The sequence below is a fragment of the Ambystoma mexicanum genome, chromosome 5q, assembly GCF_040938575.1.
Source record: "Ambystoma mexicanum isolate Mex_15411 chromosome 5q, UKY_AmexF1_1, whole genome shotgun sequence".
In the NCBI taxonomy this organism is placed as follows: Eukaryota; Metazoa; Chordata; class Amphibia; order Caudata; family Ambystomatidae; genus Ambystoma; species Ambystoma mexicanum.
In genome coordinates this window covers 686944252-686970960 of record NC_090933.1, presented here as the reverse complement: position 1 = coordinate 686970960, position 26709 = coordinate 686944252, and the positions used below count along the sequence as shown (strand labels likewise).

The following is a 26709-nucleotide window of genomic DNA, read 5'->3' as shown; positions in this document are numbered from 1 at the left end:
TTCAGCTTCACTATGCAACAGTGCCAGGATCTGTACCATTGTAAGTGGGACTTTCCACTGTAGAAGTTTTCTCCAGAGGGTCTCCCGACTTACCGCATTGAAGGCATTGGACAGGTCTATGGAAGCCATATAGACAGGGCCCACCAACCCCTTTTTTAAAGCTGCAGACAAATGCAAAATAATGGCGCTGTTTAGGGAATTCCCCAAACCAGATCGAAATCCTACCTGATGTTTAGAGAGAAGGTTAAGGTCCTTTACATGGTGGCAGAGGTCTCTAAGCAGAAGAGAAGCAACGATGTTGCTGGATGCGCCTAGGAGGGCGATTGGTCTGAAGTTCTTCGGCTCAGACATGTCACCCTGTTTGTAGATGGGGATAATAATTGATAGTTTCCAAGTGTTTGGAATACTTCCCTCCGGATAGTGCGGTGATTAGGCCCATTTGAAGTTGATGAAGGGTGGAATTGTGGGGCGACATTTTGGAGCAATTCAAGGTGCGCATCCTCTTTGTCTCCCTCTAGAACTGTGTGGGATAACACCCCGCTGGGCAGTGTACTGCCCTCTGAAGCAGACAATGCATTCCCAGTCTTCCTTTCTTTGAGGGCCGCTAAACCCTTCTCAGTGATTAAAAGCCTCCCACTCTGCAGCTTTGGGATTGACACAGCTGTGAAAACTCTACCACTGACTTCACACAATGGTCACAGCACTGTGCTTACTGTGTAGCTGATGTTGAAATGGCGTAGGCACAGCACGCCTCCCTCGCCCACAAGACCAAAAGACCCTCCACTGATGGTTTTATGCAACTGTGTGCTCCAGGTGCATGTTGCTCCTTACCCTGAAGTGGAAGAAGTATACCGACTCCAAGATTGGAGGCAGAGATCAGTAGTAGAGAAAAGATCCTGCGTTGGATGCGCAATGAGGCGCACCGTAATACGCCACAGAAGGTAAGTTGCACAACGTGGAAGATGAAAAGACCACTTGGCTCCACTTCCACTAGAGGGATTTCAAGATAGTATGTATCCAGTGTTGTGTACCGATGCCACTGAGGTGGTGTTAGGATGCGTATTGAAGCAAAACGACAGGACAGAAATGTGTAATTAAGTTTACAGTAGCGTCTGGATCTCGTAAAATCAAGGGAGCTCAAAAACCCCCGACTGAAATGCTTATCCAACTTAATTTTTGCATTGACAGGCAATGCTTTGTTGAGACATTTTTTGGAGTAACTGCAGAAAAACCAACATTTGAACTAATCTTTCGAGTGTCACTCGAGTACTGTAGTAACCTCACAGTGACTTTTTCCTCTGGAATGCAGCAGTTTGTCTTCCTGACTGAAAGTTGTGGAGAGTAAGCTACTCTGCCGACCCCCTCTGACAAACTTTGCGCGCTGTGAAAGAAGGGTGACTGTTTTCAACAGAAAATATAAACAGATATGACATCTGGGGGACCGCAACACTATTTCTAGTCCAGGGGGGGTTCAACAATGTTTCTACTGATGGGAGGGGCTCAGCATAAACATGTTTGAATATCACTGCCTTTTGGCCCTCCACCGACCCACATTGGAACATTAAGCAAATCATTGTCATATGTGACCCAATTTACTTTCTTCTTGTGGTCTCAAAACCTCCAAGTAATGGACTGCAGCCATCCCAAACATTAAGAGAAGAGACTGCATTAATTTTTGAAAATCTTTTCTCTCAGGTTTAGATTACTCCCCGAGAGTTGCTAACGTGCTATTGTGAAGTCTGATGAGAAGCCAAGCAATTTTGTCAGACTCGTCTACTTTTTGCACCTCACAAGTCAAACACAGTCAACCATTCATTCTATATCATACTTTCCATCAAACATTCAATATATCCTTGGAAAATCTTGGATGAGGGGAGGACAGAGAGCAAGACCCTCTGGAGGAACCTCTAGGCCCATTCAGCCTGGTCAACACTAGCTGAAAAGCAACGCTCTTTTCGAAGGGATTGTGTCCTCCGACGTATTCCTCATCTTAGATATCTCCTTCCAGCTCTGCTGGCCTCGGAAAATTTTTTCTCTAGAGGGCGCTGCACGTCGACGTCCTCCGAGTCGATGTCCCTCAACAGCCGCCGTATCGACGTCGACGTCATCCTGCCTATAAAGGCCGCGCGCAGCGTCCGTTGCTCAGTTCCGTTTTTCCGCGCTTACTCAGTGCCTCGGAATACCGTTGCTCAGTTCTTAGTCAGATTAATCCTATTTACCTCGAGTCATTCGATCCGTACTCGATGGCTTCTTCGTCGGAACCGACAACTCCTCGATCCGGCTTCAAGAAATGTCGAGATTGTGGGAAAAAGATGTCGTTGACTGACCCTCACAGAGTTTGTCTGTGGTGTTTGGGAGCTGAACACCATTGTTCGGAATGCAAGGACTGTATGTCCATGACAGCTAAGGCCCTGAAGGAGCGTAGGGGGAAGCTGGAGAAATTTAAGACTTTTAAAGCTTCTTCTTCGTCGACGAAGTCGAGACATTCGTCTCCTCGTCACCATTCGCGCTCCAGGTCTCGGAGTGGGTCTCATCACTCCTCGAGATCGAAGCACTCGAAGAGGAGACGTCGAAGATCCCCTTCTCCGTCTTCCTCTGTTTCGCCAAAAAGAATCCCTTGCCCCACGAAACATAGTTCCCGGGCTGAATGGGAGGAATTCCGCAAAAATATGATGAGCGTCTTCGAGAAAGCGGCCTCGACCCCCTCAAAGACTGCCGAGAGCGATGCTCTGGTCGAAAGAACCGAAGGTCAAAAACGCCGCGAGTCGCAGTACCCGGCGAAGGAAACCTCTCGAGCGCGTCTCAAACCCTCGAGTAGGACTATGACCTCCAAACCTTCCTCGAAGGTTCCGTCGACGAGGGTTCCGTCGGCGTCGATGTCTTCGACGCCGTTGTCGAAGAGACCTTCGACATACGGGTCTGTCGACTCGACGCCAGCTTCGACACCGGCGTCGACGCCAAGAAAAGTCAAGGTTACGACACACCCAGTGACTATCCCCAGGTCCTCGACGTCGATGGCTTCGAGATTGTCGAGTAGAATTCCAATTCTGTCGAGGTCTTCGAGGCCTCCGCCTTTGTTTTCGACGCCACGCTCGAAGCCTTCGACATCGGCGTCGACGACATCGACGTTTTCGAGGCCGATAATGACAAGTTCGGCACCCTCTGCCTTGGAAATGGGATTTACTCCCTTTATGAGTTCAGAACAATTGAGAACCATGTCCTCAATTTTGGAAGAGGGGGAATTGTCTGAACAGGAAGACACATTTGAGTTGCAGGGACCTGTAACCCCCAATTAGAGAGGAATTTTCCTCTGAAGAGTGCAGGTTAAAGGATCTTCATGATTCCTTACATGAGGCAAGTGGGTTAGACACTTCCCCTGAGGTGGAGTTTGCTAAACCAGACCCAGGGGAGCATGCTGAAACCCCCTATAGAGCCTAAATGGCCAGGATCACAGAGTTCATGGGGTGGTCTGCACCTTCACAATCTTTCCAACAAGATGACCTCACGGATATTCTTGACAAAGGCCCACAGGAGGATCCTGTGGTGCCTTTTCATAAAGCTCTTCAGAGAAAGATCATGACAAACTGGGAAACCCCAGATGTAGTACCAGCAGTAAATAAAAAACGGTCTACAAAGTACAGGGTATCTTCAACAGACCCAGAGTTTTTGTCTAAACACCCATCCCCAGAAAGTCTGGTGGAACAGGCAGCATCCTCTACCGATGTCAAGACGGCTTATCCTACCATCCCACAGGACAGGGACGATAAAAAATATGATGCTATGGCAAAGAAAGTCTTTTCAGCATGTAGCATAGCGTTAAAATCTGTTAATGCTACTTGCACCCTTGCTAGGTTCAGCCATACACTTTGGGAGTGTGCTTCTACAGCGACTGACTGCATCCCGGAGGGAGAAGAAAGGGATGCATTCCTGAATATTATACAGGACGGTAAAGACGCTATGTGCGAATCCCTCCAGACGGGCATTGATTCGGCTGACAGTATCAGCAGAGCAATGGCGGCAAGTACATCAACCAGGAGATTCGCTTGGTTGAGAAAGTCTGGTTTTGCCCCAGATGTTGGACATTTCGATGACATTCGATGGCTCTTCTTTGTTCGGGAAAAAGGTGGATGACAGTTTAGAGAAACTGCAAACTTCAAAAGCAGCAGCAAAATCCCTAGGAGCTGCAATCCGTCAGACTCCTTTTCGTCCCACAGGAACCTCTGCGAGGGGCAAGTCCTTTCGCTTCTACTCCGCATTCGGAAGAGGTAGAGGACGACCGGCTCAAAGGGGACAAAGAAGAACTACCCGAGGTGGACGGGGTAGATATTCAAAAGCCGCAGCAACAGCAGGTACCTCTTTACCATCGGCATCTGCATCAGCCGCCCCAAAACCACTCTGAGGACTTCCCTCACAGGACACCTGTAGGAGGCAGTTTGACTCAACATCTGGCGGTATGGCAGGCTATCACGTCAGATGCTTGGGCATTGGAAACAGTTGCCCAAGGTTACTGCCTGCCTTTCCTACGTATACCTCAGAGTCATCCACCGCGGATCAGCTCTCAGAAAGCTCCAGATCCGCTCCTCTTGCAGGAAATTTGGGACCTGCTAGAGAAAGGTGCCATAGAACCGGTACCTGTAGCGGAGAGGAACAAGGGCTGGTACTCCCCTTACTTTCTCATTCCAAAGAAAGACGGAGGACTGAGACCCATCTTGGACTTGCGAGAATTGAACAAATTCCTCAGAAAAGACAAATTCAAGATGGTCACTCTTTCTCAGATCCTCCAGGCCCTTCAGTTCCAGGACTGGTTGGTATCTCTGGACCTTCAGGACGCTTATTTCCATGTGCCTATCCATCTCAAACACAGGAAATACCTGAGGTTCGCAATTGGCAACTCTCACTATCAATTTCGAGTGCTGCCATTTGGGCTGACCTCCGCCCCGAGGGTCTTCACCAAGTTAATGTCGGTAGTGGCTGCAAGTCTAAGGAGGGAAGGGATTCACGTCTACCCCTACCTGGACGATTGGTTGATCAGGGCTGTTTCTCCGGAACAAGCTCAGATCCAGCTAAATCACGTGTGCCACTTCCTTCACAGACTGGGCTTCTCCCTCAATTTAAAGAAGTCACAAATGATACCATCGCAGAGACTCCAGTTCATAGGAGCGATCCTGGACACTTCCCTGGGAAAAGCCTCGCCACCAGAGGTGAGGGCTCAAGATATTCTACAGATGGTTACCAAGTTCCAACATGCCCAACGTCTCCCAGCCTTCGACTTTTTGAGGTTGCTAGGCCTCATGGCATCCTGCATTTTCCTAGTGCCAGAGGCTCGCCTGAGAATGAGATCCCTCCAGTGGGCACTGAGGACTCAGTGGTCACAATTCTCAGGGAGAATGACAGATGATCTTCAGGTTCCCGGCAGGTTGGCGAGACCTTCAGTGGTGGGCCTGTCAGGAGAACATTCTGAAAGGAGAACAGTTTTGGCAACCCTGGCCGGAGATAACAGTAGTCACGGATGCCTCACTCACGGGGTGGGGAGCCCACGCCAACGACTTGACCATCAGCGGTCCTTGGTCTCCATCAGAGTCCAGACTACATATCAACCTGTTAGAGCTGAGAGCCATCAGACTTGCGCTGAAGGCGTTCCTGCCAGCTGTACAAGGGAAGAACGTCCTGATAATGACGGACAACACGGTGGCCATGCATTACCTCAACAAAAGAGGAGGCGTAGGATCACTACCCCTGTGCAGAGAGGCGATGCAGCTCTGGTTTTGGGCAATCCAAGAAGGAATCTCTCTATCGGCAGTTCACCTAGCCGAAGAGAAGAACTTGACAGCGGACGCTCTGAGCAGGCAGAACACAGTCTCCCACGAGTGGGAGCTAGCTCAGGAAGTCCTTCAAGAGATCTGTGCCCTTTGGGGAACCCCTCAGGTAGATCTGTTCGCCACCAGCCTAAACAGGAAATGCGACCTGTTCTGCTCAAGGGAATTTCCCCCGAGAGGAGCTTTGGGAGACGCGTTCATAGTGGACTGGGAGTTTCCGCTTCTGTATGCGTTCCCACCGGTCCCTGTCATTCCTCAAATGATCAGGAGGTTGAGAAGATTACGGAGAACCATGATCCTAATTGCCCCAGATTGGGCCAGGAGAACGTGGTACCCGGACCTTCTAGACTTGTCCATCTGCCCTCCAATTAGACTTCCACTCAGAGAGAACCTACTCTCACAGAAGGGAGGTCAGGTTCTCTATCCAGACATCAAAACCCTCAACCTTCACGCTTGGCTTCTGAAAGGCTGAGGTACAAGGATTGGGACTTCCCTGATGATGTTATGGAGGTGTTGCTTTCGGCAAGGAGGCCAGCAACAAAGTCTTTATACCGCTGCCGTTGGAACAGATTTTGCAGCTGGTGTAGAGAACAGAATATCGACCCTTTTTCATGTGGTACACCAATGGTTTTGTCCTTCCTACTACATTTGGCAAATTCAGGCCTTCAAGTTGGCACCATTAAGGGCTATCTCGCAGCGCTATCCATCTTTAAGCGTACTGCGGAAGAACCATCCTATTTCAAATTACCCTTGGTAATACAGTTTCTAAAGGGGTTAACCAATGTTTATCCCCCAAGACCATTCTAAATTCCCCTATGGGATTTAAACTTAGTACTAACTTTCCTGATGGGTACACCTTTCGAACCTCTCCATTCTTGTTCGTTAAGATTCCTTGCCCTTAAAACTGTTTTATTAATAGCACTTACATCTGCTAGAAGGGTGAGCGAATTACAAGCTCTTTCTTGTAAACCCCCTCACACAATATTTCACAAAGACAAAGTTGTCCTGCAAGTGAAGCCTAATTTCCTCCCAAAGGTGGTTTCTGAATTCCAGATCACTCAGAAGATTACCCTACCATCTTTCTATCCTCCTCCTCACCCGGGGAAAGAGGAAGAGAGGTTACACAGGCTAGACCCTAGGAGGGCTTTAAGTTTTTACATCAGTAGACTAGCCAGGATAACACAGGCAGACCAGCTGTTTGTAGGTTACGCAGGTCACAAGCTGGGGTTACCAATAACTAAGCAGATCATTCTAGCCATTCTGGAATGTTATAAACTGGCAGGGAAAGAGCCCCCTCAAAACCTAAGGGCTCATTAGACCAGAGGTATTGCAGCTTCATCAGCCCTCAAAAGAGGCGTGCCGGTTAAAGACATATGTGCGGCCGCTACATGGTCGTCTGTCCATACCTTTACACGTTTTTACAATTTGGATTCCTCCTCCAGTCAAGAGACTAGGTTTGGAAGGGCTGTACTGCATTCTATTCATCAATAGAAGACAGCGTGAAGTCAGTACTCCCTCCTCCGATAATAGAATACTGCTATGGGAGCCTATCTAAGATGAGGAATACGTCGGAGGACACAATCCCTTCGAAGAACAAGTTACTTCTTACCTTGTAACGTTCTTTCGACGGGATGTTCCTCCGACGTATTCCTCATCGACCCTCCCATCCATCCCCGCAGTTCTACTTCCCTTGTTGTTGCAGCTTACGCTCCTTCAGGGTGATTAGTTAGTCCAGAAAGTATTATTGTGGGCTACAAAACGGAACTGAGCAACGGACGCTGCGCGCGGCCGTTATAGGCAAGATGACGTCGACACGGCGGCTGTTGAGGGACATCGACTCGGAGGACGTCGACGCGCAGCGCCCTCTAGAGAAAAAAATTTCCGAGGCCAGCAGAGCTGGAAGGAGCTATCTAAGATGAGGAATACGTCGGAGGAACATCCCGTCGAAAGAACGTTACAAGGTAAGAAGTAACTTGTTCTTCTTTCTCAACTTTGTTAGACTCCATCTTTGCCATCATATATGTAAGCTCCATTTCCTTGAAGCTAATCTTCCCCATTTCAAGTCATATGGCCTCAGCTTCAGAATTATTGACACGAGATCGACAAGCTCTCTCGTCAGAACCAAATGTACCCTCTGAGGTTGCAACAAATACAGGACCATTACTACTACTAGGTCATGCAAAACTACATTCACACTACTAGGCCAGCATAATTTACACAACTACTAGGAGGTAAAGCACTATCTAGACACCAAATGATCTATAACTCTTTGCACTGACTCACCTTTGTTGGTAGGCCCTTCTCTGAACACAATTTCTTCAAACATTCAACTGTGTAGAGCAAGGGTTTCACTAGTGTATACTTCCATTACATAAAATAGGTTAAGTAACTTTTACAGGCCTAAACCTTTTAAAACCTCAAGAGTTCTGGGTAACAGGTACTCTTTGATCACTCCAGTGGACCTACACCTGCCTCATTATTGGGGCACCTGTTTTATAGCACCCTTTGTTAGACATTGGCGGACTTCCTCCAACAGAGGCAGACTGTCTTGGTGGGGGATGGTCTGGATATCGCCTCACTTGCATTGAGCAAAAGTGAGGCAATATCCCTGTTGAATGACCTAGAAGTTCTTGGCAGTGGAAGTGGTGAGACACCATTACTTGCCTAACAGGGAAATCCCCCCCCGCCCCTAATAGGGGTCATTTGGTGTAATTTTGTTTCCAAGGGGCTTCCTAATTGCGGCTGCTGAGGACACAGCAGAGGCTGACAAACCACCCCTTGCCCCTGGTTGGGCGGCGGAACAAATGCGGTTTGCCCAACGGAGCCTGTCCCAGTAACTGTGGGCTTAGGACGGGAAAAGACAAAATCCCTTTTCTCTACCAGTGGGGGAGCTGGCTGTTGCACATTAAAACCCACGGACTTGGCAGTCGCCCTTGAGGACTGGAACTTTGAGGGACTTTCAGTCATCGCTCCGAACAGGTTGTTTCTGTCAAACTGCATGTCCAGAAGTTTATCCTGAACATCAATGGCAAGACCATCAGTGTAGCCATTGTATGTGCAGGCAGTCATGTCACGGCCCAACATTAGAATGTGGCGGAATGCCTCCCTGCCAACTCCAACCAAAGCCTTGAAGCACTCACCTCGAAGCACTCATCTCTCCCACCGGCAGGTGCTCTGTTGAACCAGACGCCAAAAGAGTATTTGGACAGGGAACAAGCAGCGTTAATGGCCCATGGGCCAAACTGACCGAGCCAAAAACCTTTCTCCCCCAGGCATCCTAGGAGGAGGATGTTTACAGGCTGGCCATGGGCACCTGGACCACAAGACTCTCACGGAAGACATGCGAGCAAAGAAAAAGCTGCGTCAAAAAGGTGCCAGGTAGCTTTGTTCATAACTCGAGGATTGTGGCCTCTACTGTTGTGTTAAAAGGCAGAAGGGTCTCCCTTTGCAGACCTTCATCAAGATTGTTACTTACCTCAAATTGAACGTTAGGTCTGGAAGGGGCTGATAATATTAAGGTCTCTACCACCTTGACCAACCTGCATTGAAAAGAAGCCTGAGGTTTCCCCGGAGTTGGGAAAAACAAAATGAGGTGATGGCTGGAAGGTTTGGAATTAATCCTAACCTCTGGCATAACTCTGGGCAACCCTCCAGACAATCGTTCTTCAGCCTGCCAAGCCATTACATTAGGGGGAAAAAACCATATGCAAACCAGGCTTGGTACCACCCCAAAAGGGGCCTTCCAGCCCAAACTGCTAGGTTACATCCCTTCTGCACGAGACCACAAGCATCTCCAGACATGCTTCGGCCATTGATGTCTCACAATGGAGGTGGTGATAATTCTGAGGCAATTAAATTTGACTAGGAGGAGTTGAAACTATCCATGTCCTTTGAATTAGTACATTTAAGTGATTCCTGTAATGACTAGTAGTAATCATGAGTCTAATTTTAAGTTGTTTTCCTTTTCTAATACTACTTATTTATTTAGAAGATGTGTTCTGAATGAATGTTTTTATTTTAGATCTGTGTTGAAAGTCATGATTTGTTTTGGCTAAAGCACAATAAATAAAATAAATGTAAAAAATGTTTGGGCCTCAATGGGCTGAGTGGGCCGGCTATGCCCAGAAGTGGGCCCTTTGCCACCCAAGCTACACAAAGAAAAAAAAAAGAAAGGGACCCTGCGGCAGAAGTTCTGACCCATAATTACGAGATGGAACTGACGCTGCAGGGAGAGGGCAGAGGTAAAGTAAACAAGCTAAGTGTGTGGGGCACAGTATTTCCAGGTAAAGGGGTGGCGGGTAGAAGGAATGCCAGCGGTCGATATTTTATTTAGGCTTCGTTCTTTTAAGGTAGAACCATGAGAATAAGCCCAGCTCGTACCTTATTGCCAAATGCAGACCAGTGGGCTTCCGCAAGACTCCACGGCACACAACTGCTTCAATAAGATACATTTCCTTCCATTATATCCAAAATATACAATTTAGGCCATGCATTATTTTTGGTATCGCTTTTGCATCATAATATTTAATAACTGGTTCTATTGTGAATCTTCCATACGTTTGCATGCAATTTACCAAATCAAAAGCTGAACTGGAATCTACAAAACAAAGAAAAAATGCAGGGGGAGTTTTTCTTACTGCCCTATAAGGTTCAAAATTGTCCCATTGAGGGAAGTATCGACCAGTCTTCTAAAATCAGACTTAGTGTATTTAAATGTCCAGAAGAAATGGTCAATTTCTCTAATTTGCCCGACATTAGAGTTGAGAAGATTTTACTGTTGATATCCAGTAACGTAATGGGCCTATAATTAGCGGATCATCTGGATTCCCTTTATATAAATAGGGACTACATGCAAGTGTGTCCAGGATGCTGGTGTCTTCCTAAGGAGAATGATATTAGTAAAGCGGGTACATAAAACAGAGGCCCATAATTCAGGTGCTTGTTTCATAATGAGCACCCTGGGCAGGGGTGTCAGCCAATCAGGTGGCTAGGAACGTGGACTTGAACCGCCGGTACAAGCCTGCATTCAAAGCCATCTGACAGCTGGTTCTCTCTGCCGATATCTCCCCCCCCACCCCTGTTTTTTTTTCTTTAACCACCGGGTGCCTCCCCCCTCCACTTACCTTATCACAGCTGCAGCAGCCCTTGCTGCTGCAGCCGCACCCTCTTCTCAGCTTCCCACAGCCGCCATGGAAAGGGAAGAGGGGCTCCGTACGGAGCTCCTCTTCCCTTTCCATGGTGGCCATGTTGGTAAAGGATTTTCATTCCTACGGCGGACACGCACGGTGCCCCATTGTAGGAAGGAAAATCCTTTTTTTAGCACCCCAGGTTGCTGCTTTGGCTGGGGTGCTAATGGCGTTATGTACCTGCTCGAGCCATTAACTGGGGGTGTGGGCCATTACCCCCCCCCCACCGGTGTTGCCTGTGGAACGGGTACATAATGCCACAATAAGTTTGATATACCATTTGAACCTGCAGCATGCGAATTACATCTTGATTGAAATTCGAATATCCACAGGCAAAATTTTGAACCTATTTAGCTTCTATCATTCTTGCGACAAGTCTAAAAATATCAACACTATATATTTAGTTGTATTTAGCGCTACAAGCCCACAGGTATCTAAGCGCTGCAATGACAGTTGATATTATTATCCCACTGTGTGGTGCTCAATTTATCGACCTCAGATGGATGAAAGGCAGAGTTGCCTGCATGCACAGATGACAGAACGAGCGCTCAATTCGTTGTGCTATCTGACCGGCTTAGTACTCCACATATAGCATATGGAAGTGGTGTACCCATTCAGATTCTATGATGCGGCTTGTCTGCATATCCCCTTGCAGGCACTCCAAATAATGAATTAGGGTACAAAAGTTTCCGATCTTCTTTGGAAAAAGAAATCTTTGACGGTTTCCGTTGCACCTTGTGCTAGATATTTGTTCTGCTCGATCCAATTATTGAATATTTGGCATGTAGACTTATTTAAGCATATTTTGGTTTCTAAAGTTCGACTCCTTTGAATGTATCTAATCTCCCCTTAATATCTCTTTTTTGTTGTGTCAGTGCATTAAACATATGTATATGGCGTTATTTACTGTTTGTTTAGTCTTCAGGAAATCAATAATATCTCTTAGAAATAAGTCGAAAGTTAAAGGAGATGCTAATAAGTTTCTCAATGAGGCATCCACATAACAAGCATCAGTGACTAATCCATTCACCTTTCCAGTATTCCTTTAATTCCAAGAGATTCTGTTACCTGCCATATTGACTACCACATTTCATATGCCACCACACTCTAGAGATGTGTGGGGGAGCAGAAGATGAGCTGATAACATGCTATGGTCACTATAATCTGTGGCTGTGATGTAAAATGTTTTGGATCTATAGAGTAGACACATATTTACTAACATGTAATCAATACGCATTGACCAAGCCTCTGTGTAATGTATCTCAACCTTCAAACTCACCCCCTTCATTACCATTTAGGATGAACATTTCCCAATTATGAAAGAAAGGATGACCATATTTAACCATTGGAGTTAGTACTAGAAGCAAATTCCAGAGACCAGTCTTCTAGAACCTTCGCTAATTTATTAAGAAACTAGCCGATATATCCGGCGTGGGCTGGGCTTTCATTCCCTCATAGGTACAGGTGACTGTGCAGAATCTGATGCAGGTTGGTGACACAGTGTGGAATTGTATAGGGAGCATACGCCAAGTCACAAACCCACCTACACATTTTCACTTTTGCTGAAATCCGGGGAAACGGATGGGGTGTCCAGATGTCGTGAAGCCAGTAATGTCCGGAGCGTCCTAACAGGTGACTGTACAAAATGTGGTGCAGATTGATGAAACGGTGTGGAATTGTATAGGGAACGTACGCAAATCTACAAACCCACACATTTTCACTTTTTATATAAATGGAATAATTTGACTTTTGGCCACGTTCCAATAAATAGTCATGATTAGGAGATCTCTTGTGGAAAATTCTTCTACTATGTGGTATCTTTTTGCCAAAAGGCTTGGAAGACTTAGGTCAGAACTGGCCTGCGGCAAGCCCAATGAGTTTTTCATTGCTATTAAAAGGCCTACAGAGGGACATCCTTGTGGACCTTTTGTTGCAAATTGATGTTTGATATGATAACCGTCAAAATTGATGCGGGTCGTTAGCCATGTTTCCTGTAGAATGACAATGAAATGCAGCCTCAATGATGCACAGAGTTGAATATTCGGTAAAAGAGGACGATGACCTCTTTTATTGAAAGATAAATCACCAAGTGTGTGGTACCCCGTGGATGGCATGGGTTTTCATTAAGTGCTGCCGATAACCAGCACCAGTCTTGAGTACTCTCCAAAGGAAGATGTTTTATGTTCCCAATCCTATCAGTATTCAAACTTTCTGGATTAATTTAAACTCTTTAATTTGAAAAACACGATCCTGTCTACAAGCAGGAAGTAGCCACATCGTATGCAGATTGCTCTCAGACTTGACAGCTATATTGTAGCCCATCTGTCTGAAATTGTCAGTTTCAGATAGCATTTCCCGGATGACCATTGATGGGACCTCTAGAGCGACCAGATCTGTTGTGCTGTCATCCAGGAATTCAACCAGGGCAATCTCTCTTGAAGAGTTAAGTCTCAAATTAGGGATGTCATAAATTAACGCCAATTTATTTGACCTGTTAAGAAGGGGTATGCATCTGTCCGAGAATATGAATTCCAGTATCATTTTTGAGGATGGATTGGAGTTCTTTCCATTCTTTTTGCAATTGTAAATCCTTTCCCCAGTCGATACATCTGAGGTTCTTATCTTATGTTCCGGGTTAACTATAGGATCAGTTATCAATGAGTTCTCTCCTGATGTAGACAGAATTATAGTATTCATTTGGGTACCCACCTCCTTTGTGAAACAAACCAGGGGCTCTCTTCCCTGGTCACTTAGGTGCTTCATAGGGGTGCCTCCAGATTCCTTGATAGAAATTGCATTCTCACAGATAGTCTGCACTTGTCTAGCCTTTTTCTTTTTTCTTTTCTTTTTAAAAAAAACGTTATTTATGCTTTCTCATACAAAAATAGAAACAAATGAGAGTTGAAAACTCATTCAGGCCAACAGTAGGACAAATAACGTGCACCTTAACAACCTTGCCTTCCCGATCCCGTCCCACCCCTCCTCCCACCGCAGCTCCTTGTACCAGCATTATATCAGAGCGCCTGGTAATGTTTGCCCTCAACGCATCACAGGAACCGTCTGCCCATTAGCGGCCAACCAGCGGTTCAACCTGGGGATGAGGCGGACGAGGAATCCCGCTTAGAGTTCATCAGAAAAGATATATAGGGACCCCAGATGTCCGCAGGACGTGCATGTAGGGGAAGTGTTTTAATAAACTGAGTCTCCACGTCTTGGCAGTAAAGCACATCTTTTTGCCATTTTGCGACAGAGGGGGAGAGTCCCCGACCCCATGCCATGGCCACCCTTCTACGCGTCAAAATCAGAAAAATATTAGCAAGTTTTCTTACTACCGGTGCAATGCGACGGCAGGACTGGGTGATAGTTCCTCCCCGATTATTGCCACGGTCTCTTGGATGACTTGCGCCCAGAATCTGGATAGTGCCGGGCAGCGCCAGGCCAGGTGAAGAAAGTACGCCGCGGGTTGCCCGCACCTTTCGCATTCTGCCTCAGAGTCTGGATTGTTCTTGCCCCGCTTAGCAGGGGTGTGATAAGTTTGATGCAGGTAATGAAAGTGTAGGAGTTTGAACCCTCGAGTTTAGCGCTACCTTCTGAGTCTGATTGAGTATGTAAGACCAATCTTCGTCAGGGATGGATGTCTGTAGTGCTTTTTCCCACCTTGCCTTCTAGTAAGTGTTTACCGGTGCCATGTCTGCTAGAAGGGATCTATATATGGAGGAGACTAATCTACCTTCCCCTTGTGCTTGAATGGTGTTATGAAGTAGTGACCACTTTGGAGGTTGCTGTGGGAATGAAGGGAAGATGTTCTGGATGGCATGTTGCAGCCTGAAGTATATAAATACATCAAGAGAGGAGGAGCCTCGTCTCTCCTTGGCCTGTTGGAGGGATAGAAATGTTCCTTCTACAAAGAGGTCACCCAGTGATTGAACGTGTGTTTTGTCTACCCATTGAAGTATCACCTTCTTATTTGTCAAAGATATCCCTGGAATGAATTTTATGGGCAACGCCGGAGAGTATCTGACTATTACACCATATTTTTGAGTAATATGTTTCCAGATAGCGTACGTTGTGAGCACCCCATTCAGTGGAGGAGTATGGTACCAGTAGTTGGCTAATTAACACTGCTCTCAACAGATTGGGTGACACCAGAGCCCGTTCTATTTGTACGTGGGGTCTAATAAAATGAGTAGAGTACCAAAAGCTGAGAAAGTGTGCCTGTGCGGACCAATAGTATCGTTCCAGGTCGGGGAGTGCGAGACCGCCTCTAGTTGTTGGCAATATGAGAGTTGAGTAAGCCACCCTTGCCGGTTTGCTGGCCCAAATCAGCTCGAGAATGAGGCTCTTCAGTTTCCCCAGAAAATGCTGAGGGAGCAGGAGCGGTATATTGGTAAAAAGGTAGAGGAGTTTGGGCAGAATCACCATCTTCACTAAAGAGACCCTTACCCCAGAGTGTCAGTGGGAGAGATTTCCATCTGGCCACCTTCTCTTGAAGGGATTTAAATGTGGTTTCATAATTGTCCTGAACAATGTCCCTGTGAGTCAACGATATGAGGATCCCGAGATAGCGCACATGAGCCCACTCCCATTTGCAATCAAATTAATTTGTGAATTTGCTGGTGCAGTGCGTCAGGGGAAAAATTATCTTGGAGTGATTCATTTTCAGGCCTGAAACGAGGCCGAATTCGATTATCTCCTGCATTATGGGATTTAAGTTTTCCTTTCAGTTTTGGATGAATAATACTACGTCGTCAGCATAGAGGGAAATGACCACCTTATGGGGGCCTATAGCGAGACCTCTGTGGAGGTGCCTGGAGCGCAGGCCGGAGGCCAGCGGTTCCATCAAGAGCGCAAATATGAGCGCTGACAGAGGGCAACCTTGCCTAGTCCCGCGCTGGCGATAGACCGGCGCAGATTTCGATGAACCTAAAATGATAGTGGATTGGGGTTTATTGTATAGAAGGGCCACAAGTTTTATAAACTGGTTACCCAGCCCGTGTTGCAAACATGAAGGGCCACTCGACGGAATCGAAGGCCTTCTCGGCGTCCAGGAGGACCACCGCCGCCTGTTGCATGGGTTCCACTGCTGCTATGGCCCCAAAAAATCTCCTGATGCCAAATGTTGTGTTAAGTCCAGGTACAAACCCGGCTTGGTCCGGGAGAATCAGAGCTGGCATCCGGGGGATTAACCTGGCGGCCAAAATCTTGGCCAGTATTTTATTGTCAAGATTTATTAGGGAAATCGGCCTGTAGGAACCGCATTCCTCGGGGGGGGGGGGCGGTTGTCTTTTTTTTATGCAGTAGAATTACATTTGCCTCCCTCTGGGTCAATGGGAGAATGCCCTTCTCAGCTGCTTCCTCATACACCTTTAGCAAGGGGGGGGGGCTCCTAATGGAGCGAATGATTTATAAAATTTTCCTATTAGGTCATCAGGACCGGGGGCTTTAGTATTAGGCAGACTCTTTATTGCTTCAAGGATCACCTCCTGAGTAATGGGGACATTTAGTGGCTCGCGCAAATTGCGCTCAACCCAGAATAGTTCAGTGTCTGTTAGGTAGTCGTGTAAATGTTCTGGTTCGTCTGAATATTGCGTGTTATATAGGTTTTGGTAGAAGGCGCGAAGGTGTCTTATTTCTGGTTCTGTGTGAACTAGTGTCCCCTGGGAGGTGCGGATTCTTTCTACCAGAGTGGGTTTCCTGTCGCCAGCTATAGGTGGGCTAAAAGCGCCCCAGGGCGTTGCCCCTCACCGTACTGGCGGATCATGTGACCACGGCGAAGGAACTTCAGCTCTCGCTCCACGAGTGCCCCGAACTTGAGTAGTTCCTCCTTGAGTTCAGCCTGAGCCTGCTTGGAGCTGGTAACGGTGATCTGTTGTTCCAGGACTTTCGGACACTCTTCGCTGATTGTTAGTTCATGACGAATCATCCTTAAGATTCCATTTTCTTTAGCGATGCACACGCCCCGTATGTAACATTTTAACGCCTCCCATAGTGTCCCAGCGGAGGGGACAGAGTTCTGATTGATGTCTATGAAGGATATGATCTCCTCCCGTAGCTCAGCCGCAAATGCTTGGTCCGACAGCGCACCTGGTTTGAAGCGCCAGTGCGGCGCCGATGATTTTGTGTTGGGGAGAGAGCATTCGAGTGTCACTGTGGCGTGGTCTGAAAATGTTCTTGGGAGGGTCTGACAGCAATCCCATTGGAGCGTACTTTGGGCGGAAACAAGCAGGTAATCTATGCGTGAATTGGAATGATGAACTTCGGAATGGAATGTGTACTCGCGTTTCTTCCAGTTTTGGTGCATCCAAATGCTGACTAGGTTAAATGCTTTACAAATCTCTTGCACTTGAAGGCTCGCCTTGGATGTCTGAATAGCAGTGGTCTGCGATTTATCTTTGTGCGGGTCCAGATGGGTGTGGAGGTCGCCGCCCCCAAATGATGGTTGTTGGACTGCGCTGCGCAGGTCGAGAAAGGACCCAATCGAAATTGGTCGCCCCGTCCACGTTAGGGCCGTATGAGTTTATGAGTGTGACATCCCTCCCGGCAATGACACCCTGCACCAGGAGGCCTCTGCCCTTGTCATCTTTTTCAACTTTCTTGATGCGAAAGCCAATTTTGGGATTGATGAGGGTGGCAACTCCCCTGGCATACGAGGAGTAGGATGAGAAGTAGCGATGGCAGCCCCAATTGTGGGCCCAGAGGCGCTCTGTGAGGTCAGGTGTGTTTCTTGGAGCAACACAACATCCACTTTGTGGCGTTTGAGGAACTGCAGGATTTTCCTTGTTTTTGCGGGGATGTTGCCACCCCTAATGTTCCACGTTGCTACCTTATATTGGATATGAGGGATCTTTGCGGGCAGAGATTCATCTGTAGTAGCGGGCGTGTTCCTTGAGGCGAGGGCAGTTTGCGGGACCGGTCGGTGCAAGTGGCACAGCGAGTAGAGCGCTCGCTTTGACATCTGTGCAGAGCCTGCTAACGCAGGTTCGAATCCCGGCGGGGCCAAACTCAGCCTTTCATCCTTCCGAGGTCGATAAAGGAGCACCACACACCGTGGGTAATAATAAGCAGCGCTCAGATACCTGAGGGTTCGTAGCGCTATATAAGTGCCTAATTATTATTATTATTATTATTATAACTTATTAACTTTAGTGAACAATATCTTACACAGACAACCCCCAACTTGTCCGTTTGGTTTCCCCCCTGAACTAAGCATAGTACTGCTGTGTGTGAGGCGCAAGTGACCTCCCAGGAGAAGGCGCTCCTTTCCAACGGTATATAAAATCTCGACTTTAATGGCGATCATCCTACTTTGTTGTGACGCATCGTTGAGTTTGTCTCGACACGCTCCCTTCGGGGAAGTGCTCTGCCGCCACTCAAGGTTTTGCAACCACGCACATCGAGGAACGAGGCGGTCTCTTCGGGCGAGTTGAAGAAGTGAGTTTTACCCTCAAACTGAATGCAGAGTTTTGCCGGGAACAGCATCGAATAGGTGATTTGATTCTCCTGCAACCTTTGTTTGACCGCAGTGAAGGATCTTCTTTGGGCTTGGACTGCTGGGGAGAAGTCAGGGAAGAGTTGTATTGCGTCTCCGTCATATTGAAGCTTCCCTTTCTCCCTTGCCAGCCTCAGGATAGTATCTCGGTCCTTATAATTCGACAGTTTTGCTATAATCGGGTGCAGGGGTGCCCCAGGGACCAGCTTGGAGCCCGGGATCCTGTGAGCCCTTTCAACCACAAATAATTGCAAGAATGCCGCTCTGCCAAATAAGTCTACACATTTTCTCCACAAGGTTTTCCATCTTGCCAGGACAAGGTTGTTCCCGCAATCCTATCACTCTAATGTTATTACGGCGTGAGCGCCCCTCTAAGTCTTCATTCTTAGCAAGGATGGTCTTCATTTGGTTTTCAAGGAAGGTTACTCTTGTGGTTAGCGAGGCAGCGCCATCATCCAGGTTCGAGATCCTCTGTTCAGCATTATCCAGTCTGTCCTTGTGCTTATCCAGCCGGTGCTGGAGAAGATCTACCTTGGACGGTAACGTGTCCATTTTGCTATCAAGATTCCCTATCCCTGATTTGAGTTTAGGAGGATCTCACGGGTGTCAATCTGCTGCTGCTGTTCCTTCTCCAGTTCGCCATGATTAGGTGGAGACTCTGGGCCGATGTCGTGTCTAGGAGTTTTGGACGCATGCTGAGCGCCAAAATTGAGTTTCCTCTGTGCTTTGTCTTGCTTGCCCATTGTGGCGTCTATCTCTCCGGACGTCAGTTGTGACTCACCACCGCAGGGCAAGAGATCATGCGGGATAGGGCTGCTTGGTGTGCGTATTTGCTGGGAGAACCACTCCAGGGGGTGGACTCAGATACGGCGCTGTGGTGCAGTCGCGTGGAACTGAGTGTTACTTGGTCCGACGCCGGGTCTCTCAATGGAGGGTGAGCACAGTTCCACAGCCTCACCCCCCTGGAGTATGGAGTAGCATGCAGAGATTAGGGTAATTCCTATGAGCAGGGAAGTGAGGCACCCGCTGAGCACCTGAAGCGCCTGGATACGCCCCGGGGGAGTCCCGGTAAGTTGCAGTGTTCTGGGGGCAACCTCTGTTTGCGTGCTGGTAATCAGCCGCAGTGTAAAACAGTCCAAACCGGGCAGAGGCCCTCGGCGCCGCAGGCCCTTGCGCAACTTGATCTGAGCCAGGGAGGAGAGGACCTCCTCACCCCCAACCCCACACCCGGAGGGGCCGGGACCCGGAAACCTTGTGCGGTAGTGCGCGGCGGTGCACCGCGGGGAGGCGTCCACTCCCGTCTGGCACCCGCACGACAGCCGCAAACAGACATCCTGCGCCGCACACCTCCCCCCCTGCCTCGGGAGCCTTCGGGTCCTCCGCCGCCCTCCTCACCTGTGGCGAGCGGCCCTCGCCAGCTGACTACCACGCCAGCCGCCCCCTCCTCCTTCATGGCCACACCGCAGCAGAGCTTCTGTTCCGGGGCTGCCTTCGGGTTGTGGGCCCAATCCGCGTTCCGCCCCGTATCCTCGGGCGTGGGTGTTCCTCTCTTAGGACTGCGGGGCCGTCAGCAGCCGTTTGCCGCGATTCGGAGCAGCCCGCTCCCACACCTCCACAGGCCCGATCTAGCACGGGTCGCGCCACCAGCCAGAACAGAGTACCTGGCGCAAATTTCAATGCAGTTTCTTGGACATACACCGCCCACGGGGTTCCAGAAGTTGTAGATGCTGGGAAGTCACACCAGCGAGTCGAGATAGCCGCGATTAAACAGGATTGATTCGGAGCCCTTGGGGAGCTCACAGAGGAGCCACCATACTGGGTGGTCCTCTAGCGCCCTCTTTGTCTAATCATTTTCTTTTAAGGCTTGCTACAATCCATCATTTTCATCTAAATATCTGGCTTGCTGGAAATAGCCTTGTCATTTTGCTCATTTAAGCTCAGGGACCCTGGACATTTTCGAGAAGATCTTTGATTTGTTTACATTTTTGCAAGACCTTTAGAAGTTGGAGTCAATGCTTCAATCTCACGAGTTGAGGTGACATTGTTTGGTAAACAAGAGCAATCATTTTCTTTGTCGTTTATCTCCTCAATCAAAATGGCTATCGGCCCCTGTACAGTCATGGTTCATGTGTGTTTATAGATCCGGCAAATTTGCCACCACAGGATTAAAAACATCATGAGGGGCCCAGGAATTGAGGCACTGATTGATGGTGCGAAGGAGCAGAGTGCGTTGTCTTACTTCTGTTCTTATGTTATCGTACATGTCCATCATTAAGGTTAACACCATGTTTAGCGCAGATATAAAGGCAGGTCCAAGATTAGTGATTTCCCCAGGTCCCTGCACTCTGCTCAAAAGTTGAGTGTCATGTGAGGGAGAGGATAAGTAAGATGAATCCAACGATGAAACCAAAAACTGCTCAGCAAATATTCTGGGGGAGTGTGAAAAGGATCCCAAAGAAAGAGCATGTTTCAAGGTCTTTTGTTCAGTTTTCTATTCCTGATCCCCAGATCCTTTTGTCCTTGACCCTCAATAAATTCACCAATCATCATGCAATAATTTGCAAATAAGTCCGATAATGTTTCAGGCAGCAGCTCTGGCTAGTTTTATTGGCAGCTGATAAGACGTTGCTTGCCACTTGCATTTCTGCTACTGGAGTACATTTTCTCTGAAGCGCCAGCACTTGCTGAAAAGCAATCTATCAGAGGATTTTACAAAGGCTTGCTTTGATGTCTTAGGCAGGGCAGGTGAGAATTCAGAGTGAGGATTACTAGCTTCTAGCATAGAGGCCATAACAGGGCTAAGATCCAAACCTCTATTCAACTTAGAGGCTGAATTTACAGCCTGTATAGACAAGGACTTGTTGGAGAGGAGCTAGCGCCTTCCTGCACCCCTCAAGCGCTTTACCTTAGGAAAGACTTCTAAGTACTATAGCACTGAGAAAGCTTTTTTCATGCAAAAATAATCACACACAGGCATGGCCAGCCACTAAATGAAAATAGGACTTAAATATAAGGTGCAAATAAATATTTATCTGAATATATTTGTAAAACTGTTACATTGTATTTAGCTTATCTCAAAGCAGGCTCTCTGTCAGAAGGAATGTAGCCTGTGCTAAAAGTAGACTACAGGCATTGCGTCACTAAGGCTAGCTCTCGCAGAGCACAGGAAGTGGATGAGCAGCTGTTTCTGTTCATCAAAAGCCCATGCAGACTAAGAATAGCAGAATGTACGTGCTCATGCACACAATGCAATAATATGCAAAATATAAGGGTTTTTGTAGAAATTACTGGACCAGAACAAATATAATTATGTTGAGTAAAGTGTTGAGAAAATGGCAGGAAGATGTGTTTATGTATCAATGTTTTTAACGTAGCAAATAATGCTAAACAAGAGCAAAATGTATTCCTGCAGAGGCAGAAGTATGTTAAAGTAGGATTGGTCTAAATGTAAACCTGGCCATGCAACACTAGAGACTGCAGCATCCCTTGTATGGCAAGAAGAACAGTTTTGGATGAGCTCTGCTGGTATCCAGTAACAAAGTCAAGAGTATTTAAGCTCCAGGCCCAGCACCAGTCTTCAGGACCTGGGAGCCAGCCAAAGAAGACGGTATGCTGGTCGGAATGGCAGTGTCCTCTGCCATTCCACCCCCCAATCCTCCTCTTTGTAAATATTAAAGTTTGTTATCTCTTGCAAGATAGACTCATGGCCTTAATTCCCTAGAGGGGTGCATTTAATCTGGTGTGAGCTTGATTATGGGTCCCCTGTATTTCAGGGGGTACACCAATGTATTTAAGGGGTACAAGTATGGCCTACCTTTCAGACTTCGGGTGGCCGGAGATCCAGAGTCAGCATTTTTACTTCGTAAATCATACATTCAACCTCGATGATTTACAAATGCTGCTGAAGAAGCATTTAATTACCCAACATTTTCTTTCACCTCCAGTATGTGCTAGACCACCCGGCTTAACTTTCCATGCTGCCAACTGCTGCCAACTGTTGGCAACTGTACCCTTCTACAGGGGATTTGAAGAGATGAGTGCTCAGCTGAAAGTGGTCTGTATGGAAACTCGTTCTCTGAGTGTTCTAGGGGCTGCTTCCACCGCTGCCAACTGCACTCTGAGCACTCCTGCTCCTTTTCATCCTTGCAGACAGTGGAACGTTCATCGTTTTGGTGTACCGCACATGGCGACATCGAAAAAGTTTGTCTAAAGTAGTTTTCCTTGTGGAAAAAGATGAAGAGCTTCATTGCCTGCTCCCGAAGTTCCGTATGGTTCATCGACAGACATTACCTGCAGTCCTGTCCTTACCCCAAACAGTATAAACAAATTGTGTGGGATTGGAAACAGACATTTGACATAGACACAGGGCATAAACCGAGAGGTATTCGTCAGAATCGACATGCTGTTAATGTCAAACTTCTCATAAAGCAGTGTTCCTGAAGCAAACAGTGTGTGCCGAAAAAAGGATCCAAGGTCACGAGGCACAGTGCCTCAATATATACTGGCACTGACATCATATCCTGTGATGGATGCATAGTCGAGAGGAACTGTTGCAGAGCCATGCTGCTCACCCTGGTGGTGGGAAATGTTTTTTAAGAGCTGCGCTGAGAGATAGATATCTTAGATGAGCAATCAGTGGGAGGAAGAAATCCATTACAAACCTAGATTACATTAAAACATTAAATTGAATTAAGCTATCAAAATTTGGCGTAGTCACGCTGCACCGCCCAATACCCAAATGTAACCAGACTCTTACTGCCCACCTCCGATTAGCTCCCTTCACACTTACGTAACTCCTTGTAAGGTACAGAACGCTGTAGTTTACAAACTAGGTTTGAGCTACATAATTCCCACACACAGGTTTTTTTTTATTACATATCCATGGACATGGACAAAAGTTTAGTTAAATACACATTTTTTCTATACTTTAAATTCACTTCAAAATACATTCATATTTTACAGCATACAAATGAAGCACTCCAGCACTTCTGAAATATCAATATAATAAACTTACCAATAAAAGCGCTTTCGGACTCTAAAAGGGAAGTTCTTAGGAGATCAGTTGGCCGATTACGAAACTGCAAGGAGAAAAAATATTAATCAAAACAATTTTTAAATGGTAGTTCCTATAAGAAATCATGGTTTCTAACTACTGTCATAAATGAAAGTTACTCACTGTAGTGACTAGAGTACAGTACTCAGCCCATAGTGGCCGTCCCCCAACATCGGGACGGTACCAGAACCTTTGGCAGCAAAAACATTTGCTCCCACGTTAAATTTAGTATAGCGCGTGGGCGTGGCCTCAGGCATGGGAATGCCCCGCCCTCTCACCCCAGTCCCCTTTGAACACATTGGATGCTTGGATATGTGGCTACTCATATTACCTATAAGCCATTGGCATACTACTGGGGGCGACGTATGGGGAAAGGGGACTAGGAGTACTCTAGTCACTACAATGAGTAACTTTAATTACTCATACATCCTGTCCCCTTTTCTCCATCCTCATGGGTGATTCCACCGAACAAGAACATAGGGTGGAGCTGTGATAACCTGCCTCATATCTAGAATGAAACAAAAAGGTTCTTCAGAACCACCTGACCGAACTCTGCATTGCGCCAGGAGCTGGTGTCCAGCGAATTGTGCCTACAGAAGGCCGATGGAGTGGCCCAAGTAGCCGCCTTGCTGATGACATCCCAAGAAGCATGTCTGAAACACAACAGCCGTGGCCTTAGCTCTGACCGGATGGACATGAATCCCCTCAGGAACGGGTTTGCCCATAGCCGTGTAGACCTCCTAAATGGCCTGGACCATCCAAAGGGAGATGGAAGCCTGAGAGGCAGGGGAGGAGCCCCCAAAAGTCACAAACAATGCCTTGGACTTCCTGAAGGATTTGTCTGAGAAAGATAAAACATGAAGACCCTCTTGAGGTTCAAAGAATGCAGGGCCCTTTCAGCCTCTGACTGCGGGTTCGGGAAGAACACTGGTAGATTGATCTCTTGATTTAGATGAAATGGCGAGACCACCTTGGGCAAGAAATTAGGGTGAGTGTGAAAGAGGACCTTGTCTTTGTGAAACATGGTGAAGGGCTTGCACGAAGATGACGCCTACAGCTTGCTAACCCTGCATGCAGAGGAGAGAGGCACCAATCAAACAGTCTTCAACCTCACCAAGCGGATGTCCACAGAAGCCATTGGCTCGAAAGGCTTGCGTTGCAAAGCCGCCAGAACCACATTGGGGTCCCAGACCGACTGTGGTCTATACACCGGAGGAAATAGCCTAGACAGCCCCGTTAAGGTGAGCCTTAACCACGGAGTTGGCTGCCGAAAACACATGCTCAGGGGAATTCTGGTAAGCCCCAATGGCCACCAAATACATGCAGCAAGTATCCACCTGCACTCCAGAATGAGCCAGGTGGGCTGAAAAGGCCAGTACATCATCCAGAGGACAGGTGACAGGATCAAGACACTTGTTGCGAGCCCAATGACAGAAGCTAGTCCATTTCCTCTTATACTGGGACGGGGTCGAGGGCCTCATGGCCTGCTGAATGATGTCCCATTTGTCGTCTGAAAATTGAGCATGCTCAAGCCTCGGCTTATCAGGAACCAGGCCGCTAGAGCCACTTTGGCTGGGTCCGGATGTTCCACTGGCCCGCCCTGCTGCGCAGGAAGCCCCTGCTGGGTATAAGGAGATGGACGGGACCCTGGGAGCACAACTGTAGCAGATCTGAAAACCAGGGTCTCTAAGGCCAGTGAGGGCAACCAAGATGAGGCTGCAACCCACGGAGGCCAGGAACTTGCAGAGGGTACATTGGAGCAGAGGGATGGGTGGGAATGCACAACACCTGCGGCCGTGCCAACAGATCTGGAAGGCGTCTCTCCCAGTGACCCCTGACCTGCCCATGAAGCAAATTGGGGGCACTTGGCATTCCGAGGGAATGCGAACAAATCCAGGTCTGCAAACCCCCCCAATGCTGGAACAGGGGCAACAAAGTTTTTGTGCAACTCCCACTCGTAGGTGTTGAATCCCAAGTGACTCAACTAATTCGCTTCTGCATTGCTGTCCCCCGGAAGGTGGACTGCTGAAATCCGAATCCCCTCCATCAGGGGCCATTTCCCAGATCGAAACCATCTCCATGCGTAGGAGTTGGGTGTAGGGGGGAAGAACGGGTGCCACCCTGGTTGTTTAGGTAAAACATTGTCCGTCCTGACCTGAACCGACTTGTCCCTGACTAGGGGCAAAAATCCCTTGAGGGCCAGGCCCACTGCCCAGAGTTCGAGCAGATTGATATGAAGCAGGGCTTCCGTACTGGACTAAACTCCATGTTTCGCTTAGCGCTCCAGAGTAGCCCCTGGCCCGAAAGAGAGGAGTCCATCGTCACCACCAGGGAAGGCTCCGGTCAGGTGAAGGGGGCTCCCACTGAAAACTTGCCATCCAGGCTGTCGTCCTCATCTCGACCCCGAGGCACAGCCCTCTGCTGGATGTGTCAATGTGTGAGACCGAAGACTCCATGAGGTCCTGTACAATGGCCAGGCATCTGCCAGACTGGCCTTGAAGGAGGTTTGCTTGTTCAAAGGGTGATCGGGCAGAAAATTCTGAGCTCCCACCACAGATTCCGATTAGCCGCAGCCAAGACGGCATCCTCGTTGGCCAGCGCAGATGCAGCCCTGAGATGGTGTAACAGCGTTTCCCCCAAGAACGTTGTCCTCTTTGGAGAGGCAACTGGAAGTGACTCCCGTGAAGGAAGACAATGGTTTATAATAAAGCGAGGCTGTGGCCACCACAGAAGAATGGGGCTGCAGGCGTGAGGCAAGGAGGATTGGCTCCCCGTCCTACCTCGTAGTATATTAGAAAGCCTACACCTCACGCCCCCGCCTTCCCGACACAAAGACCTTTTTACATTGTGAAAAACAATGGACTAAAACTAGGGCCATTTGCCTGACATGTCCCAAGACGAGGGCCAGGCAGAGTCAGACAATTGACAATAAATACCCACCCTGACTGCTCTTTCCCTTCCCCACAGGGATAAAAAGGTGGAGTATGAGAGCACACGAAGATCAAGGCCAACCATACAAGGAAGAAGTCATTCCAGGACGGCAGTTCAAACGGAGGAGAAAGGCAGTGAGACCTGAAAGGACGTCAAGGAGGGATATGCCCTTGCCCTTTTCAACCGAGACCTGTGAAGCCTCCGACAAAAGAAACATAAGACCGGGAATTGCAG

The 26709-nt window shown here is 47.9% G+C and overlaps 1 protein-coding gene across 4 annotated transcripts in view; it reads right to left on the bottom strand.

Annotated features, from left to right (window-relative positions):
• The window catches only part of CSPP1 (centrosome and spindle pole associated protein 1), a 1841309-nt gene that overhangs the window by 144779 nt on the left and 1669821 nt on the right, over nt 1-26709 (bottom strand). For all 4 annotated transcript variants that reach the window (XM_069621145.1, XM_069621146.1, XM_069621148.1 and 1 more), the window contains one exon: nt 23506-23569. In XM_069621145.1, coding sequence (XP_069477246.1) covers nt 23506-23569 — 64 coding nt within the window. The remainder of the gene's footprint in view (nt 1-23505; nt 23570-26709) is intronic.